The sequence below is a fragment of the Ursus maritimus genome, unplaced genomic scaffold (assembly GCF_017311325.1).
Source record: "Ursus maritimus isolate PB19 unplaced genomic scaffold, ASM1731132v1 scaffold_30, whole genome shotgun sequence".
NCBI classification, from domain to species: Eukaryota; Metazoa; Chordata; class Mammalia; order Carnivora; family Ursidae; genus Ursus; species Ursus maritimus.
In genome coordinates this window covers 30,223,328-30,242,585 of record NW_024425564.1, presented here as the reverse complement: position 1 = coordinate 30,242,585, position 19,258 = coordinate 30,223,328, and the positions used below count along the sequence as shown (strand labels likewise).

The window sequence follows — 19,258 nt, the reverse complement described above, 5'->3', positions numbered from 1 at the left end:
GGCACTGACTTTCAAATATTTTGTTCTCTTTTTCCCCAAAAGAATTTTGAAAAACCATGCATTTCCTCCTTAACATTTAAAAGTTAAAATCAAAAACGTTCCATTATAAGTCGAAAAGGTTGCAAAGAATGTAATTTCCAACATGTTGTAAATATTGACATTTTAAAGTAAAACTGTTATATTTTGCTCTTAAAAGTATTTAATAAAATATAAAACGGTAATAATTTGATACTGTCACCACCAACCATTTAAAGCACACACGAACAAGCTCTTCCTATGAAAAAATATGCAAATCTTTCCTTTTCCTCTTTGAATCATAGGTCTACTCTACTTCCTCTACAAACCTTTGTCTTGATATGTACGTTCGTATGCTTGAAAGTTCTGTACTGATTACCCTTTCAAATTTTCCAAAACAAGATGCATGTAAATGTAATTCTTGACATTCACCTAATTTCCTGACGTCATAAGGCTATAAGATTAAAAAAAAAAAAATCTTTTGGGTGCCTGCGTGGCTCAATCGGTTAAGCATCTGCCTTCAGCTGAGGTCATGATCCTGGGGTCCTGGGATCGAGTCCTGTGTGAGGCTCCCTGCTCAGAGGACAGTCTGCTTCTCCCTCTGCCTGCTGCTCCCCCTGCTTGTGCTCTGTCTCTCTCTTAAATAAATAAATAATATCTTCAAAAAAAAATTCTTCTAGAAGGAGTTATCTTTTATAATTATTACTGTACACTTGATCAAACTCAAATATATTATAAATATTGATAAACAATAATTTAATGTTAAAATTTACTAGAAATACATCTCTTTGTAAGAGTCATGATCTTATTTCTATGCTTTTAATGAAGAGAAAGGTTTCTGCTGGTAAAAACTGGTAGGACTAGCAGTTAGTTTATTTAAAAATTTTTATTAATAGAAGCTAGAGGGGCGCCTGGCTGGCTCAGTTGGGGGAGCATGTGACTCTTGATATCAGGGTCGTGAGTTCGAGACCCATGTTGGGTGCAGAGATTGCTAAAAAAAACAGAAAGAAAAAAAATGAGGAGACAGAAAATTATAAGCATTTTATCAGATGAAATAAGATGAGGAATCTTGGTAATTACAAAAGAATTCATAACGTAATCGTTAAAATAGGTTTTAATTACTCCATTGAGTGCCACATATCAAGATGGAACAAAATTACATAAAAGTTTTTTCTTTGGGTTTTACCCAAAGTTATCCTGAAAATGTTGGCTGTCTCAGAAAACATTCCAGTTACACTGAAAAGAATCAGAATCATTCTGCTTCTTTCGCTGATCGAGATGTTTTTATTTCCAGCAAATGACACACCCTGGGAGAGAGTATTGAGAATAGCTGAAAATAAATGCTTATTTTTAAAATATGAGGGGAAAAGTCCAAATTTTGAGTGTTGAATATTTCTTGTCCGTGTTCTCTTTGTTTTCCCCATTCTTTGAAAATGGGCGGAGGAAGGAAGAGGTGAAAATCATCGTTGCTAACCCTCCATCCTTATTATCACCGTCCATCTAATTTCATAGCATCTCCACAGGAGCCAAAATATTCGATTTTAAAACTCATGCTTTACTCTTAATGGAAATATGTATAAAATAAGAAACAAAGAAAGCTCTGTGGGTTTACTGTACCTTTAATCTTCCAGGAGACCTGGCCGTCTGGAGATGAGAAGGTTTACAGCCCAGGAGGGTGGTCCGCTGTGAGATTTGCAAGGGGTGCTCTGGTCAAGTGGAAGGGTTATTGTGAACTCAAGAGTCCTTAGGCAAATTGGCTTTAGGAAGAGTATAGATGGAATTTGGGTATCTAGAAATAGACTTCCTGAAACTGGTAAGTGCTTAGGTATCCTGGAAAGTCCTTATGGACCCTCGGTGGGAGAGAGGGTGAGGTGAGGGGTGGGAGGCTGAGTCTCCCTTTGAAGAGGACTGTTGATGGTTTTCCTGATGTTCTGTTTCTTAGAATGGGTTGAGGGAACATGCATACACACCTTACTATTTTTATTTAAATGACTATTACTATTTATGATTTTTATTTAAATTAAATATATAATAACATCTATACATTATGTATCTTTCAATAAGTATAGTTTAAAAAATCTATGATGTTTGCAGACAGTTTTATTTCTCTCTTTCTCTCTCTCTATGTACATATCACACACACACACACACACACACACACACACACACACAGGGGAACTGAAGCTTAGGAAGATTGGGTTCATAGTAAGAGAGGGACTCCATAAAAATCTGTGTTTTGCTCCTTATCTTGCTCCTATTCTTGCTGGGCCCTGCACCTCACCCCACTTTACACATGCCTCATAATGCAGATAGTGTTTGTCCTCCTTGTAAGGGACAAAGAGTTAATGATTTCTTTAAAATAGATAACATCTAAGGGAGGACCAGGTGAGAATGACCGGCTAAGGCCATCATATGCATGTTCCAGACTAAGTGCACTGGACACCTTGACACGAAGGCCCCATGGCTCCAAGGAACAACACCTGGGCCTTTGGTTTGTTCTAACCAGTTTCTGGATGCCGGAGGGGACACACACACCAGACTACTGTCCTCACTGAAAACTTCCAGACCCTGAGCAAAGATGAGACTCCCTCCTTTCCTTTCTGAGTCTCCCAGACACTCTGTACCTGCACACTCTTTATACCTTCATTCAATAAACTCTTTCGTCTCCTGCTGCCTCGGTTTTGATTTCCATCCTGGGCAAAGCCTCAAGGACCCTCTTGGTTGGTCCTGCGGGGAATCCCCTCTGCGTTCCTGGACCTGACCTGCCTTCATCAATAGGCGGGTGTTATGTGAAAGGGCTCTATATGCAAAATGACCTCCAAAGGCCAAAGGTAGCTGGAAGACTGAGGGAAAAGTTCAATAAGTCTAGCTTGATGAGAAATGGCTTATTAGAGGGACTTAGGGACAGAAATATGTCTTGCCCTGCTGCAACAGGAATAGATCTTTGCAACCCCGCCTCCTGCTAAGACCTGCTTTTATAGTCCTAGAGGCTGGGAATACATGCTGGGGACCACCCAGCAGGAGAACGCTGGAGAATAGGTGTGTGTCGCAGTCATATCTCCAAGGCACAAGCATGTTATGCCACCAGGGAGTACTTAAGGATGTGCTTAAACAAAAGGAAAGGATGTGCAGCGGGGGGCTGTGCTCAAGAAGGTTTTAGGTCACAGAGAGGCCGCCATAGCAGATTTGTCCAAGATGGTGTTCGTCTGGTTCACAAGACAGTGTGACAGTTGGGAAAAATGTAAAATTTTCATAGCTGGCAGGAGAGTTCATGTCAGGGAGAGAACTGTCTTTATGTAGGAAAATAATAAGCCCTTTTATGGGATAGATTTTAAAGAACTTGGTAAGCCAAGTGATAGTTCAATAGTTTTATATTAAAAATAAAGGAATTTGGATAAGCCATTGCGTATATGGTTAAATGGTATTCCACATGGGTGTCAAGACCACTCAACGGGGAATGACGGTCTCTTCAGTGAATGATGTTGGGAAAACTGGACATTTCACATGCAAAAGAATGAAGTTGGACCCTTATCTTCCACCATATCCAAAATTTAATTCAAAAGAATTGCAGACCCAAACGTAAGACCTAAACTAAAAACTCCTAGAAGGAAACATAGGGGAAAACTTAATGACATTAAACTTGGCAATGGGGGTGTCTGGGTGGCTCAGTCGGTTAAGCATCTGTCTTCAGCTCAGGTCATGATCTCAGGGTCCTGGGACTGAGTCCTGCTTGTGCTCTCGCTCGCTCTGTTGCTCACTCAAATAAATAAATAAATAAATCTTAAAGGAAAAGAAAAACAACTTGACCACGTTTTCTTGGATACCATACCAAAGCATAAACAACGAAGTACAAAGACGTAAGTGGAACTACATCTAACTTAAACACTTTGGGGCATCAAAGGACACAATCAACAGAGTGAAAAAGCAACCTATGGAATGGGAGAAAATAATTGCAAACCAAATATCTGATAAGGAAGGGATTCATATCCAGATTATTATATAAAGAATGCCTACAACTCCAAAACAAAAAAATCAAACAACCTGACTTAAAAATGGGCAGAGGACCTGAATAGCCATTTCTCTAAAGAAGACATCCAGATGGCCAACAACCCCTGAATGCTCAACATCACTCATCGTCAGAGAAAGGCAAATCAAAATCACAATGAGACCTATCACATTATACCCATTAGGAAGGCTACTGTTTAAAAAAAAATACAGAAAATACTAAGCGTTGACAAGGATGTATAGAAATTGGAAGTCTTGGGCACCATTGGGGGAATGTAAAATGGCACAGCGACTATGGAACACAGGATGATGGCTCCTCAAAAAATTAAACATAGAAGTATCAAATGATTCAGTAATTCCGTATCTGAGTATATACACAAAAGAATTGAAAGCAGGGTCTCAAGGAGTATTTGCACACCCATTTTCATAGCTGCACGATTCACATTAGCAAAAAGGCGGAAACAAGTGTCTATCGATGGATGAAAAGCTAAAACGTGGTATATGCATATAATAGAATATTGTTCAGCCTTAAAAAGGAAGGAAATCCTGTCACATGCTATTACATGCATGTACCTTGAGGACATTATGTAGTATGAAATAAGCCAGTTACCACAAGACACACACAGTATGATTGCACTTATATGGGATATCTAAAGTAGTTACATTCACAGAAACAGAAAGTAGAATGGTGGTTACCAGGGACTAGAGGAAGGGGAAGAAGGGAGTGATTATTTCAAGGGTATAGACACCCCTGTGCTCAAATCCCTGCAGTGGCTCCCCATTGAAATCAAAGGAACAGTAGAAATTGTTATAATGGTCTCCAAGGTCCCCATAGCCTGCTGCCCAACGCCTTGCTGGCCCATCTGCTTTCTCTCTCCCCTCGCTTACTCTGTTCCAGCCTTCCTGGCCAGACTGATGTTTCTCCATCCTGCCAGGCCCATTCCTGTCTTAGAGTCTTTGCTCTAACAATTCCTCCTTCTGGAATGTTCTGTGCCCAGAAATCCTTGGCTTCCTTCAAGTCTTCGTTCAAATGTGACTTTCTCAATGCAGCCTACTCTGACCACTCTATTGAGCACTATAACGTACATACATTGTTTACCTTGCCATACTTTTCTTTTATTCTATGTACTCCTCATCTTCTGGCATACTAATATTATCTTTTGATATTTTTTATGTCTTCCCCTGTAAGCTCCATTGGGGGAATGATTTTTGTCTGTTTGTAGCTGATGTGTATTCCAAGCACCGAGAATAGTGCTTTATAAATAAAGTCTCCTTAATGAATATTTGCTGAGTGTTGAATCAATCTTCACAAGTGAAAGCACTGTTTCCCCAAGTGAATCTGGGGAATGCTAATTCTGAAGGATACATCACATATACAAAAAAAGTCCTGTGGTCTACTAAGCTTGATGTCCATTTCTCGGAGATTGATGATTGACATGAGTAATATTTTTGGGAAAAACCTAAGATTGTTTCACAGGACACTCTGTGAGAATTGACCAATAAGGATCGAAAAATGTTCAGAAATACATGGAATTTGCAGAAATGGCACATCAGAAATACAGGAAAAGATCCAAGGGAATAGGGCCAAATACCTGCTTCAGTCCTATAAATAAAGGACTTCACTGTCCACTCAGCATTTAGGGCTTGCCAGCCTAATGTGCTGACCAAAGGCTGCGCAGGCTCTGAACAACATGACAAGTCATGAGGATAAACTATTGGAAAAGAGAGTCATGAGTCCCGTTGGCTGCATTGATTGCTAGGGAGTCATCTACCCGTTCAGTCCAAAATATGGTTGTGCAAAACAATTAAAAAAATATGGTGGTGCTTGGCATTATCACTGGATCAGGTGCAGAACAGAAAGTGAAGAGGAGGGTGAAAAATAGAATAGTTGAGAGAGATTCCAAGTGGTCTCCTAGATGAATACAAGGACTGGGCTACAGAGTTAATACTGTGGAGTTCTCCGAAGCCTATGATGAAGGTGGCCTCAGCAGCCACACCCACAGTGAGGCTGCCTTGGGGGGATAGAGAGAGTGGGGGCTGAGGGTGGCAGCACACCCAAGGCTCCAAGGCCATCAGGCAAGGCCCTACCTTGCTCTCTCTCTCAATCTCTCTCTCTTTTTTTTTTAAACTGCGGCCAACCAGAGAATCCTGACAGCATAAGCAGATAGGTTTCTGCCTATCTCTGTATTCTCAAGTATTATCTTCGATCACACTTTATTATTCATAGAACACTTCTTTGGCAAGTGTAAGTATTTGGAACACAGCCAAAGAAGCAGGAAGTAAGAGGGGGGAGAAAAGCTTCTGAATATCCAAGATAGACAGTATGAAGTTTACTTAAGATTGAAATACTTCACTTCTTTAAGAACTCCTTAGGCACTGAGCCAAAGCCTAGTGAAGGCAATCTATGGAGTTGCCCAGATCATAGGAGAACCAAAATGGCGGGCAAGGCAGCGACAACTGAAATATGAGAGCAGAAGAGGAGACTGAAAAACTAGAACAGACACAGAAATTGAGAAAGTTTACCTCTTCCGGCATAATTTTAGGGCAAGGACAAACTCTTGACGCCTCAGTGGGCTCCAAGACGTTGCTGTATTGCAGCATAAGTCACCATAATGCCCTGACTCACCGATAAAAATTCAGTTGTGATCACTAACTCCATTTAAGTAAGCGGGGATGCATTTTGGGAAGCTCTCATTCCCAGAAGACTAAAGTTAAAAATAAAATGTCAGCTCGTAAAGGGGAAGCTTCAGCTAAGCAGAGTTAATTAATTTGTTAATTAATCTGTTCCTCTTCTAAGTTCTAGGCTCCAGTCCTGACGTTCAGAAGTTGGATAAAATATAAAATCATAGTTATAAATATCGTTCTGAGTATTTTTAGTTAATGGCGTTTTGTTAGCAGGCTTTATTTCTGCATTCCATTATCAGTGATTAATTTCTGCTTTGTATTTCTCATAACTGATTTCTTTCAGAGGTTGGGATATTATTTTGGTGTCTTTTGTCTTTAGACATAAAAGCATTTCTTGGTGCACACATAGGTTAGCACAACGAAATGATACGTGTCGATTTATCCCGAATGACTAACTGGTATACTATCCTTAGGGAAAAATGCTAATACTCAACAGTAATAGCTAAATTTGGCAGGTGCTCAGCTATTTTAATTTCTTCGTTTTCTGAACATGTACACATATACAAACAATGCTTAACTGTGATCTCAAGCCTGGAAAATATGCTAGGCAGGTAGGTGGCAAAATACCTTCCAAGCACAGACAGGCTGAGCTAAAATGTGAAGAAAATGGAGCACTGATTGCAAAATCTGAATTCCCTAAGGTTTTGTGGATGATGCTGAAAGAATCTGCTCTCAAAGCAAGAGCGATACTCATCACGGGTCAGTTTAGACCATTCTGGAGATTAGCTCTCAAACGTTAAGTGTGGAGTGTCATGTCCTATGCAGGCAACAATTTCTGCTATTTTCCTGAAGGTGGACTCCTTGTATAATAAAAAGATTTCTGTGTAATAAAAACAACAATGGAATAACCAGGTTTGAATCCTCCTTTCACTGTTCATTAGCTCTATAACTACCTGCAAATTACCAGAAATTAGTATTATGGATAAAAATGGAGAGGATGATGGTGACATAATAATAAAAATGATGATATTGCCTGGCCTTCCAACTTCATCAACTTTTGGGAGGATGATACAAATGAATATGCTTTGTGAGTATTATGTAGTATTACTAAGACGGCAATCTTATTTTTCCATGGGTTAAATCACTGTAGATGGTGTTTGGTCGGTGATTATCTTCAGTTGAATCTCTTCTGAATGGATTACTAGAATTTTATCTTCTCAAGGGGTAGGTTATACTTTTGTAAACTTTGGAGACTGTTTTAACTCAGTTTTGTTGGCGTATCTTTGGCTGGTTCTGGGCGCGCATGTGACTGGTTTTGAATTTTTATCAGTCCCTAGTATCACTCTGCCTTCCTGAAATATGCCAGAATTTTTTCCATTTCTTTTTGTCTGGCTTTTAATTTTAAACCAGCCGTCAGGATGAGCACTGGATCTTCTGGAGGAGTTCACAGTTCTGTAAGGGAGATTAAATGACCGATCTTGGTATCAAGACTTGTTCTACTGCAGACAGAAAACAGGCAAGACAGGGGCGCCCGGCTGTCCCAGTCGGTTAAGCGTCTGATTCGTGATCTCAGGTCAGGTCTTGATCTCAGGGTGTTGAGTTCAAAGCCTGCATTGGGCTCCATGCTGTGGGTGGAGCCGACTTAAAAAGAAAAAAACCAGGGGCGCCTGGGTGGCACAGCCGTTAAGCATCTGCCTTCGGCTCAGGGCATGATCCCGGCATTGTGGGATCGAGCCCCACATCAGTCTCCTCCGCTATGAGCCTGCTTCTTCCTCTCCCACTCCCCCTGCTTGTGTTCCCTCTCTCGCTGGCTGTCTCTATCTCTGTTAAATAAATAAATAAAATCTTTAAAAAAAAAAAAAAGAAAAAAACCAAAAAAGCAGGCGATACCCCTGCCACCTCATTTTTGAACGGTAAATGTAATTCCCGTCCACAGGGATGACAGGCCCATGTCACATGTGTGGGTGGGCCTCCTGATAGAGAAATGCTTGGTTTTAGAGGAAGCAATGCATTGTAATGACTGAGTACCCAGGCTCTGGAATCAAGCCATGTTTTTGCTTCACCTCCCTAAACCAACCATGATACTTAACTTTGTAAACTCAGTTTTCTCATCGGTAAAATAGAGATTATAGTAACATGGGCTATTGAAACAACTTTTGTGAAGTTATAGCTAATATATAATAATCATTATGATGAATCTACAGTTGACAACACATGGGAACAGAGATAAATGGGAGGAAAAGAGAGCAACGTGTCCACGGCGGAGCTCTTCAATGTCTTAGAATCATAGCCTCTCCTTCAGAAGCCTGTTGAATTAATCTATAGTAGATCTGTTCCATTCGCTTGTACCATCTGACAGTTCTTTTAGCATTAATTGTATTATAGTATCAATAGAACAGAACAAGTAAGGTTTAAGTTCTGTAACGTTTTGTTTTCAGGATCTGAGCATAGTTACTGCATTTTTAAGGGAAATTTTAAAACTAGATTAGAACTGGTTTTGTTGAGCAGAAGAACGTCTGTAGAGGGCTACTCTTCTCTTCACATCTATGTCAATGTGAAGACCGTTTTTGGGAGTCAGAAGAACATAGATTTGTTTGTAGGAGATTATGAGTGGTCTGAGTACTTCCTCATAAATATTACCCAAACTGGTCTACTTTTGCTTTCTGGGAGTTCACATCAAAGTGTTGGTATTTTTTTAAAGATTTATTTATTTATTTGAGAGAGAGATTGAGAGCACGTGCATCTAAGCGTGGAGGGGAGGGGCAGAGGGAGAGGGAGAGAAAGTCCCAAGCAGACTCAGCGCTGAGTGCAGAGCGGGATGTGAGGCTCCATCTCACCACCTTGAGGTCATGACCTTGAGGTCAGGATCTGAACCGAAACCAAGAGTCCCATGCTTAACCCACTGCGCCACCTAGGCCTCGGGGTTTTTTTTTAACAGTGCTTTCAAGCCCCTTCTGCCCTGTGACACCTCACTTCAGCTGTCATCCTGCTCAGGGTAAGAGGAAGGCTGCTTCCGTTCTGGGCAGTTTCCAGAACTGTGTGATATCTAATGAGCCTGTCTAGCCTCGCTGATCGGCAATCATGCCTGTGTAAGTGTGAATGTGGGTGTGATGAGAGTAGAGCAGAGATTGTCATCTGCTGTTGGTGGCCTCCTATAACATCTCCTTGGGGACAGGGAGTGGGGGTAGGGACATTTATTTATTTTTATTTTTATTTTTGGCCCCTCGGTGGGGGAACGTAGGCTGAGAAACTCAGGCCTGGCAAGCTTGCAGGTGATGAGTTCCTCCAGAAGCAAGACTGAGGGCCGAGCTGTGGAAGGGAAGTTGCTAACCAGTGCCTGGCAGGCCTGCAGGTGGCTCTGAAGCTGGAGGCCACGTGGATAATCATACAAAGTCGTCCTGAACGTCACTGCCCCCCTGTCTGGAGTCGGCTTGGCTCAGTAACAGCTCCCAGGTAAACTGTGCTGATGCAAAAGCTTGGGCCTCATTTCTGCTGGAATCCTGGGGGTTCACATCAGCTCCCTTTCCCCTGGTTTTGTACCCAGCAGCTCAGCGCCCTGCCTTCCTGAAAGCTTGCTTCATCAGCGGGCACACAGCAATTCCTGGGAAGAATCTTCAAGACTTTCATGTTTCTGGAAACCCATTAATCAACTGGAACAGTTTTCCCAAGTGCCAGTGATAACTTTGTCTCCATCTGGGGACAGAGAGGAAGTGTCTCCCTTTTGAGAACCTGTGCACGAAGAACATGTATCAGAATGCACCCAATATAATAGAAGCACCGTTTCTTACAGAAGTAAAATAATTCTCAATCCAAAGGGATGGGAGGGAATGATCAGAGGCTAGCAGTCCTCTGCATTTGCTGGTGTGACACAGATCAGGGTGGAGGAAACTATGTCTTGCTCAGAAGAACGTGAAGAGAGGGAGTCTGGGTGCCAGGGCGCTGGCTAGCAGCCCGGGGGGGAGGGGGCGGAGTGGCTCCTTGGGCTTCCAGCCTCTGGCAGATTAACCCTCTGCAGCAAGGACTGCGAGGGAGAAGCCTCGAAAGGAAAGCGCAGGGAATGCTAGCGGGCGTGAGGACAGGGAAGGGGGGAGCCGAGACCGCAGCGAGACCAAAACAGGGTGCGGCCCCGGGGGGAGGGGCTTCCCTGGGGAAAGGCGCCCGCCTGGGTGGCCCGGGTGGAGGTGGCTTCGTGGGGCGGGGAGGGGAGGGAGGGAAGGCCGGCGAGCTCGGGAGGAAGAGGACGGGCGCCTCCCGCCCCCGGGGCTGCCCGCCAGCAGCCGCACGACGAGGCGACGGCGCCCACTGGCGTCGCTTTCCCTCTCCCGGTCGGCCGGGGTTCAGGCCGGGCTGGGCGGGCCGGGTGGCGCTCGGGGCCGGGCTCCGCTTCCCCACTTTTCCTCCCTCCCTCCCTCCTCCCGGGGCCGTCCCGGGCGGCCGAGCCAATGAGCGCCGGGAGGAGGGCAGCGGGAAGCGGAGCGCGCCGGGCCGCGGCCCTCCTACCGCGCCCGGGGCCGCCGCGCCAACGCCAAGTTTGCGCCCCTGGAGTTTGCGCGCGTCGCGGCCCCCGGCCTGGTCGCTCGGTCCCCGCGAGGGAGGCGGCCGCGCGTGCCTGGGGCAGCCGCCTGTGAGCACCCGGGCTGGAGGACGGCGAGCGGGCTGGCGCGGGCTGGGGCCGGGGCAGCCGCCTCCCGAAGATGCAGGATGGCAGCAGAGCCGCCGTCCAGCCTCTCCTACCGCACCACGGGCTCCACCTGCCTGCACCCGCTCAGCGAGTTCCTGGGCATCCCGCTGGACCAGGTAACCGCGGGCGGCCTGGCCGGGGCTGGGGCGTGCGCGCAGGGACCCTCCTCCCGAGCCACTGCGGGCGTGCGGGCTGGGGGAACATCTTAGCCACAACGCCCCCCCCCCCAGCAGATTTTATAGCTACATACACTCGACAGGTGGGCTTTTTTTCTGACTTGATGTTTTTGTCCTGTAAGTGTGAAAAAAAAATTGGTATATCCTGCAAGACAGGTTCAAATGAACTTTGTCTTTTCTTTTTGAGGTTTTGGGTTGCCTCGTTTCCTGTAACCAAGTTCTAAAGTATTCTGATAAATGAATCGAGTGTTTTTTCCATCAGTGTCGTCGAGTCTTTATTATTTTTAATTTAGATATCTCTACTTAAAAGATAAGCTTGATTAGTCTGTAGGCTGTAGCCTATAGCTTTGGAACAGAGACCTGGGTTTTAGACTTTGGCGGTGAAACTTGTTAAATCAGGGGTGACAGTTATTTTGTACCATGTGCGATGTGCATCGGAAAGGGAGGAGTTAACACAAGGACACTGTGGTTTTCCGAGGGGCTTTGCTTTATTCAGTGGACTTATCCTTGAGGTCCCAGACTCCTGAGTGAGTTCGGTTTGTGGGAGAAGAGAGGCACATGGAAGTTAGTTGGACTGTTCAGGAATTGTCTGCTACTATTAAAAAAAAATGCAGTAATTCCTGGTAAGAAATCTGCCTAAGGGTTGAGGCTGTCTTACTCATTTTCGTCTCTTTAGGTGCTGCAGGCTAGATCTGCTATGTATTTCATAGTCAATAAATACATGTGGATTTTAATGGAATGGGGAGTGCCAGAGGCTGGCTCATTGCATTCTCGTTACTAGTGATCTTTTTTTTCTTTCTTTTCTTTTTTCTTTTTTTTTTTTTTTTTCCCAAACGGGAGTATACCCGCAGCCCTCTCCACTCACATTCCTTCTGCAAGGAGGAAGTGAGAGCTGGCTATTTGCCTTATTCAGATATTGTTTGTTGAACCACCCTTCTACCTGGCTCCCTCCAAGGATCTGATGCAGAACTCCACCTCGCCCGGCCAGTTGCCTGCTCCTCAGCTGCAAAATCCAGAAAGTTAACAAATCGGGAGAGGTATCAGATGCCCCCTGCTGCTTCTGCACATTACTCTTCAATTTGTAGTGAGAATGGGAGAGACCCAGGGACCTGGGTAAAGGCAGAGAAATACTAGCAAATCCTTTTGCTCTGAAACTACCTGAAACTCCCAGCTGAATTTCCTTAAGGGGAGTGTGTTTAGTAATACCCCTTCAGGCCCAGCCCCACCCCCATCAGAATTTATTTTAATTACATTTTCTGTTTTTTTTTTTTTAAGATTTTATTTATTTATTCGACAGAGATAGAGACAGCCAGCGAGAGAGGGAACACAAGCAGGGGGAGTGGGAGAGGAAGAAGCAGGCTCATAGCGGAGGAGCCTGATGTGGGGCTCGATCCCATAACACCGGGATCACGCCCTGAGCTGAAGGCAGATGCTTAACCGCTGTGCCACCCAGGCGCCCCCTACATTTTCTGTTTTAAGTTATTAGGCATTGCTAGAGAGAGAGGAATCCAGGGAGGCATTTTGTATGGAAAGGGATAGTTAGGGGACCCTGACCAGTTACAACCGGGAGGTGCTAGTATGATGTTATTAAGTGCTTTTTGACTGTATCCACCCCCAGCCCTAATCTCCTGGATTTCTGTTTTTAATTAAAAAAAAAAAAAAAGAATAGAAGAGCCTTAAGGATGTTTAAGGCTGGGAGAAAGGGATTTCTGGGATAAACTGCAGGAGAAATGTGGATGAAGGAGCCCTTGTGATCTCTTAGACCTTCCGATGGCTCTAGCACTCTCTGGAAGGCTCACATCTGAGTGACTCTTGAGAAGCACGTATAGGGCAATGCCCCAGCTCGCTCTCATTTAAGGCCCGGTTTGGGGAAAATCCCAAACCATAAATAATGTGGTTTGAGGCTAAACTGTGGCTTGGGAATTTGGAAGCTTGATGTGTTTTTCTCCCTCACACTTTCAAGGCCTTTTTAAGGTCTTAGATGTCAGACTGGACCCGCTCTGCCAGCAAACTTCTTTTGTGACCGCCGGCTGGTATTCAACCTCTAAGAGCCCCAGTGTCCTCATGGGTAAAATCAGAGCCACATTTTGGAGTTGAGAAATTTTATGTAGATATAAAATGCCCTACATCCGAAAGGTCCTTCATTCAGACAGGGTCCCAGCGGGAAACAGAATTTAACTCAACGGGTTGTAATGAAGGAATTTTAATGAACTACCTAGAGGGATGTGGGCAGCATTCAGGGGATGGTGTTCAGGTGGCCGCGGAAGGGGAAAGGGGAAGATGTCCTGTGACCATTGCCCAGAGAGAGTTGGATCCAGCCCCTGCTGGGATGCCAGTGGGAAGCAGAAAGAGAACCTCAGCCCTTCTCTCCACCCCACATCCCTTCTGTCTCAAAGTGGTCAGACCCTGCCCATGGGTGGCTGGCCTGGGGTGCCCCAGGGTGGGGGTGCGGTCTGCAGGGTCTCCACCCCTGGCATAGAACTTGGAAGAGAAAGGTAGAGCCATATCTGGAGGACAGGCCAAGGACAACAGCACAGTCCTTAATAAATGTTTGCTTCTGTCCCATTTAGGAGTGACTAGTTACTGGCCTACAATATGCTGAAAATGATAAACTGTATTTCTGGTTACTCAGCTAGCTCTTTGTATGCCCCTGGAAGACATTATGTCTTTTTCCCCATCTTCACATTTCATGCTTATATTAATAATTTCTGAATTGAAGGCCCTTCCGAGAATGTCTTTGGCTTCTGGGTGTTTCCATGTGGAGTAGCTTATTATTTGCAAAAACTGAAATGTCCGTTGAGCATCCTACTATGTGAGTGAAGGACTCTTTTCTTATTTTTCATTTGCTCCTTTCGTTTGTCTGTTCTGTGAACTCCTGGGGGAAGCTTGTGTGGGATCGTGTGGAAAAGTCTATGGTTTTCATTTCCAAGGACTTTACTAGGCTGACATCCTCCTAAAGACGTTAAATGTAAAATCATCTTCTTTAATTAGAAACTGAGCAGAACACAGAATTCAGATGCCGAGGGCAGGACATGAATTATGGCGTAGGAACCTCCCCACGTGCTTCACAGATGAGTTTGTTGGAAGTGGCATGTCTAAAACAGCCCGTCTCTGCCTGTCTAGCAAGTATGGTGCTCGGCAACTAGTAAGATTATTCAGCTAGAAAGCTTCACTTACCCAGGATAAATTCGGCAAGAGCATTTCCTTTCCCATTTAGAGTGAATCAGGGAGCAAAGGATAAGGGTTTTGCCTTATTTTTTAAGTCAATCTGCTCATGCCCTCTCGACTTGGTTTTGGTTGTGGAGTGTGTCATGATCTGCCTTTAAACTAACCATAGCTTTCAAAGTTTGCAAGACGGGTTTAGCCCCCGTGATGGATGGAGAGTGTTGACGTTATTCATTCGCGTGGTGTGTGATCATATCCTAGGAGTTGTGAAAGCTGAGAAAGAAAGTTTGCTGGCTTTAAGGAATTTACAATTGAAAAGGGGGGGAGTGGCGAGGAGCTCTGGGTGCCAAGGCTGTTTTTACCCACCATCACCCCAAACTTTTGCGTGTTTCCATGAAGTATCAATTCGTTGTTGAATTAGGATTCCTTGTCTGGGTTTCATCCCCCCACCCCCCCAATCAGATAAAGGGGAAAGGGAAAAATAGCCCAGGACAGAAGAACTCAGGAAATGGTCTTGAGATGAAAGCAGCAAAGGTTTAGGACAATGAACGTAAGCTTGCGTTATAGTTTAAAAGGCTGGGGGAACAAAGACCTGCTCTAAAGACCTGGCATTCTTGACCAGTGGTGAGACCAGTAGTGAGTTTCCATTATTCTGCTGGGGCCTCTGACCACAAAGTTTCTTTCCTTGCCTGGAGCTTTTCGTCACTGGTTGGTTCCCTTGTCCATTCTTGGAAAGCCCAACCTTCACATCTCTTCTTACCTCAATCTTGCCCTTGGTGCAAAGCTCAGCTCACATTCCACACTCATTATTCAGTCAATTAAATATTTATCTAATGCTCTCAGTGCCCGGTCCCTGGCCAGGCAGTAGAAATACAAGGATGAAAAAAATCCAGGTCCCTGTCCCGGAAGAGTTTCTGTACCAGTAGAGGAGACAAAGGACCCGTGTAAGTCACAAGTGCTGTATACTCACCAGCTCGTGCAGATGCTAACAGAGGTTTGTAGATGGCACCCTGGTGGAACCGAGAAAAGAAAGGCACAGGACATGCGGGATTCCTGTAGAATTTACTATTTACCTTTGACACGCTTTACATTTGACACTTAGGAAGCATTCTCTCCTATTTTGAATTAGCTTGCTGTGTTTATATGCTGAATTTCCAACTAATTTAAAGCCTCCTCGAGGTAGAGATTGTATTCCTCCTTGTGTTCCAAGGAAATAGTGGGTACTCAACAAATATGTATTATTAGTAACAAATGCGCCAATGATAATGATATGCATTATCAAACGTCAGCATACAGAAGCTTGTTTTTAAAGCCGACAGCGGATCGGCCTTTGTAGGGGGAAGGGTCCTTTGCCTAACCCACCCCCTCCATTGATGCTGCCTCCAGGCTGTTCCCTTGGGTTTCTGACTTGAACAGTCTGCTCTGCCCCTTGGGGCTTTCCAGTTCATCCCAGCTCAGGTTGGGTGCGGGCTCAGCCCGGCAGAAAGCTACTTTAGTTTTCTTTTTTGGCCTCAGTAGTTCCTGCAAAGTCAGGTCTGCTCTCCCCTTAATACCTCTTCATTGCCTGATATTGAAAATGATTGGCTAGCAGGAGAAAAATACGTTGGTGGGACTGCAAACACATAGTGAGCTGTGTTCCCCCAGAATTCCTTTGGGTGCTTTGGGCTGTGATGATTCGAACGGGAATACAGTGGGGCTCATCCTCAAAAATCTCGCTGGGTGAGGCAGGGACAGATGCGTCAACTGGTGTAACTCACGTGCTGTACCTGGACCAGCATCAGCCTGGACACCGGTTAAAAATGTGCATTCTCTGCCTAGTGCCCCCATCTGCTGCTCTGGGGGCAGGCACTGCCCTGGGTGGTTTAGTGAGCCGCCCCACAGTCTGAGAACCAGTGCTGCACTCAGCTCACTGGGATACAAATTAATCAAGCATAGTGGAGGCAGAATGGAGGGAAAGATCTACTCTGCTTTGTTGTGGGGAGGGGATGAGGTGTGGTTGTCAGGGAGAATCTCACAGGTGAGGAAGGCACAAGTCGGGTCTTGCAGGGTGGAGAGTTTATCAGGCACAGTGGGCAGAAAGAACAGCACATACAGAGGTGTGGACCAGTGAAACTGTGCTTTGTTCTAGGACCTGAGAGCCCACTGAAGTGGGTGGTGGGCTGCTGGGTGCGGACTGAGGGATCTGGGTTGGGGAAGGGGGGGTGGTCACGCCACCAGGAAGCTGAAGGACTCTGGTGAGGTGTTTGCACTTCATCCTGCAGACCAAGGGTCTGTAACCTTTTTCTGTAAAGGGCCAGACAGTAGATATTTTGGCTTCACAGGCCCCGCAGCCTGTTAACAACTACTCAACTCTGTCATTGCATGAAAGCAGCCATAGGTAATAAGTAAATAATTGGCCATGGCTGTATTCTCACGAAACTTCATTAATGGACACTTCTGAAATTTGAGTTTCATATTTTTTTTTTTTTTACGGCTCTAGAAAATTATATGTCCTTTTTTTTTTTTTTTTTTTTTAAAGATTTTACCCACCCATTTGACACAGAGAGAGAGCACGCACACAAGCAGGGGGAGCGTCAGGGAGAGGGACAAACAGACTCTCTGCTGAGCAGGGAATCCTACCATGGGGCTTGATCCCAGGACCCTGGGATCATGACCTGAGCCGAAGGCAGACACTTAACTGACTGAGCCACCCAGGCATCCATGTATGTCTTTAAAAAAATTTTTTTTACTTAAATTCAAATTAGTTGGCATATACTGTATTATTAGTTTCAGGGATAGAATTTAATGATCCGTCAATTACCTATAACAGTCAGTGCTCATTACATCAGAGTTTCATCTGATTTTTAATGCATCAGGAAATTTTCTTCTCGATCATTTTCAACCCTTAAAAAATAAAAAACACTTTTTTTTTTTTTTTTAAGCAGGCAGTCCACACAAAAACAGGCGATGGGCAGGATTTGGCCCGAGGACTGGAGTTTGCAGACCCTTTCTAGAGACTCATTGTCCTTAGATTTTGGTGCATGTTTCTGGGATCTGGCCCAGACTGGGGAATGCAAATGTCAGGGTGGAGGGGCTCCCCAGGTGATTCTCAGGCCAACTGAAGTTTAGGGCCACCGCTACCATCAAAGGGAGGGCCCCAAAGGGCTTAAGTCCTGCAAAGATTTTCACTTTGTGACATTTTGTGAAGTGGTGTGGGACTCCTGGCCGAAGGCTGCAGGGAAGGAGGTGGGGCGGGGTCCGAGGGTGAGTGAAGGTGTGGGGCCGTCTTTTTGGGGCAGCGGAGAAAGAGGCGCCCCAGGTCAATTTAATGCGCTGCTGAGTGTAACCAACCCACTGAAAATCACACGTTTTTAGAGGCACGAGTTTGTGCCAACATGTGATTTTTCTCTTTCCTCAGCTCCTCCCAGGAGCAAAAGTAAAACCGTTGGACGTTTGCAGAGAAGGTTGCTGGAAAGTTAAGAAGGAAAGGTGTTGAAAGATGCTGACAAGTACTTGGAAGGGATGGGATGAGAAGGGAAACAGCCCCTTCTCATTGGAGTTTGGAGGGACGCTGAGGGGCAGGTGGAGAGGAAGGGAGGCAGCTGGGGGCTGGTGGAGTGGAAGATTCTAGGGAAGCTTTTCTGGGCAATGATGAAAGTCTGGGTGTGGACGTGGGAGGAGGGCTGACAGTGGGGCTCAGCCAGCCCTGGGAACCGGGGGATTTGGCAGACTTCCTCCCAAAGATCGAAGCAGGTGAACTGGGGGATGTGAGCTGGAGGAAAAGGCCGAGCGGTAGCGAAGCGCTCTAGGTTGGTAGATTCTGAGAGTGTGAGGCCAGGCTGGAGAGGGCAGTGCCTGCTCTCAGGTGCTCGAACACCTGCCCTGCTCGCACCACCAAGGCTAGGAGGGAAGGAAGAGAGCTGGGAAGGCACTGAGGGTTTTGGGTAGAGCAGAGGGAGGGCTTTGCGGAGGTCAGCAGAGGGAGGGAGGTCTGCGGTGGGATGATGAGTCATGGAGGAGGAGGAAGTCAGGAGTGGCAAGTGGTTGCAAGTTGACAAGGGGAGCTTGGTGGCTGGGCACTAGGGTTGGGATGAATGGCAGGCTTCTTTCTGGGCAGGTCGGGCTGGCCCCTCAGGGATCCTGGACCGATCCTGAACACTGCGGTCTTTCCTGGGTCTGTGCATGAATGTGGTAGAAAGTTCCGTGGTGGTTCAGAGGAGGTAGAGGGCATCTTGCAGACACGGTCTGAGAATATCAAGCGATAAGATGTGTTGAGGGCAAGACTCTTGAGGAAGAAACTCCAAATTCCATAGAATCGAGAGGACAGGGCTGGTGGAGTTGGGGACTGTCCCTCAGTCCGGCCCTGCAGGAGAATGAGCAGTCTCCATTCGAGGGGACTCTGGGGGAGTCCGGGAGTTGGGTGGCCCCACTGGAAAGTGCTGACCGCTGTCTCAATCTGGTGGCTTAACTTGACAATAATTGAAGGGAGAACGGGGAGAGTGCAGGAGTGACCATAAACTTCCCGGCATTTTAAGCAGAAGCCTAGTGCGGCCCGGAGCATACAAGAGGAACAAGAGGTGGTTCTTCACAACCTGGCCTCAGTTTACCTGTC

At 45.5% G+C, this 19,258-nt stretch overlaps 1 protein-coding gene and 1 long non-coding RNA gene across 4 annotated transcripts in view; both read left to right on the top strand.

Annotated features, from left to right (window-relative positions):
* The first annotated feature begins 9,616 nt into the window (after positions 1-9,616).
* On the top strand, positions 9,617-10,782 carry LOC103678365. 2 transcript variants are annotated; one of them, XR_005838867.1, is made up of 3 exons: positions 9,617-9,734; positions 9,887-10,098; positions 10,190-10,782. It is a non-coding gene; the product is annotated as an uncharacterized LOC103678365 (long non-coding RNA). The 2 variants fall into 2 exon arrangements; XR_572661.2 differs by having other exon boundaries at positions 10,193-10,454.
* A 393-nt stretch (positions 10,783-11,175) lies between these two features.
* MBOAT1 (membrane bound O-acyltransferase domain containing 1) overlaps positions 11,176-19,258 on the top strand; it is a 108,844-nt gene continuing 100,761 nt past the window's right edge. Inside the window, exon 1 of one of the 2 annotated variants that reach the window (XM_040645103.1) lies at positions 11,176-11,442. In XM_040645103.1, coding sequence (XP_040501037.1) covers positions 11,347-11,442 — 96 coding nt within the window. In that variant the 5' untranslated portion in view covers positions 11,176-11,346. The remainder of the gene's footprint in view (positions 11,443-19,258) is intronic. The other variant, XM_040645102.1, reaches the window with a different exon arrangement.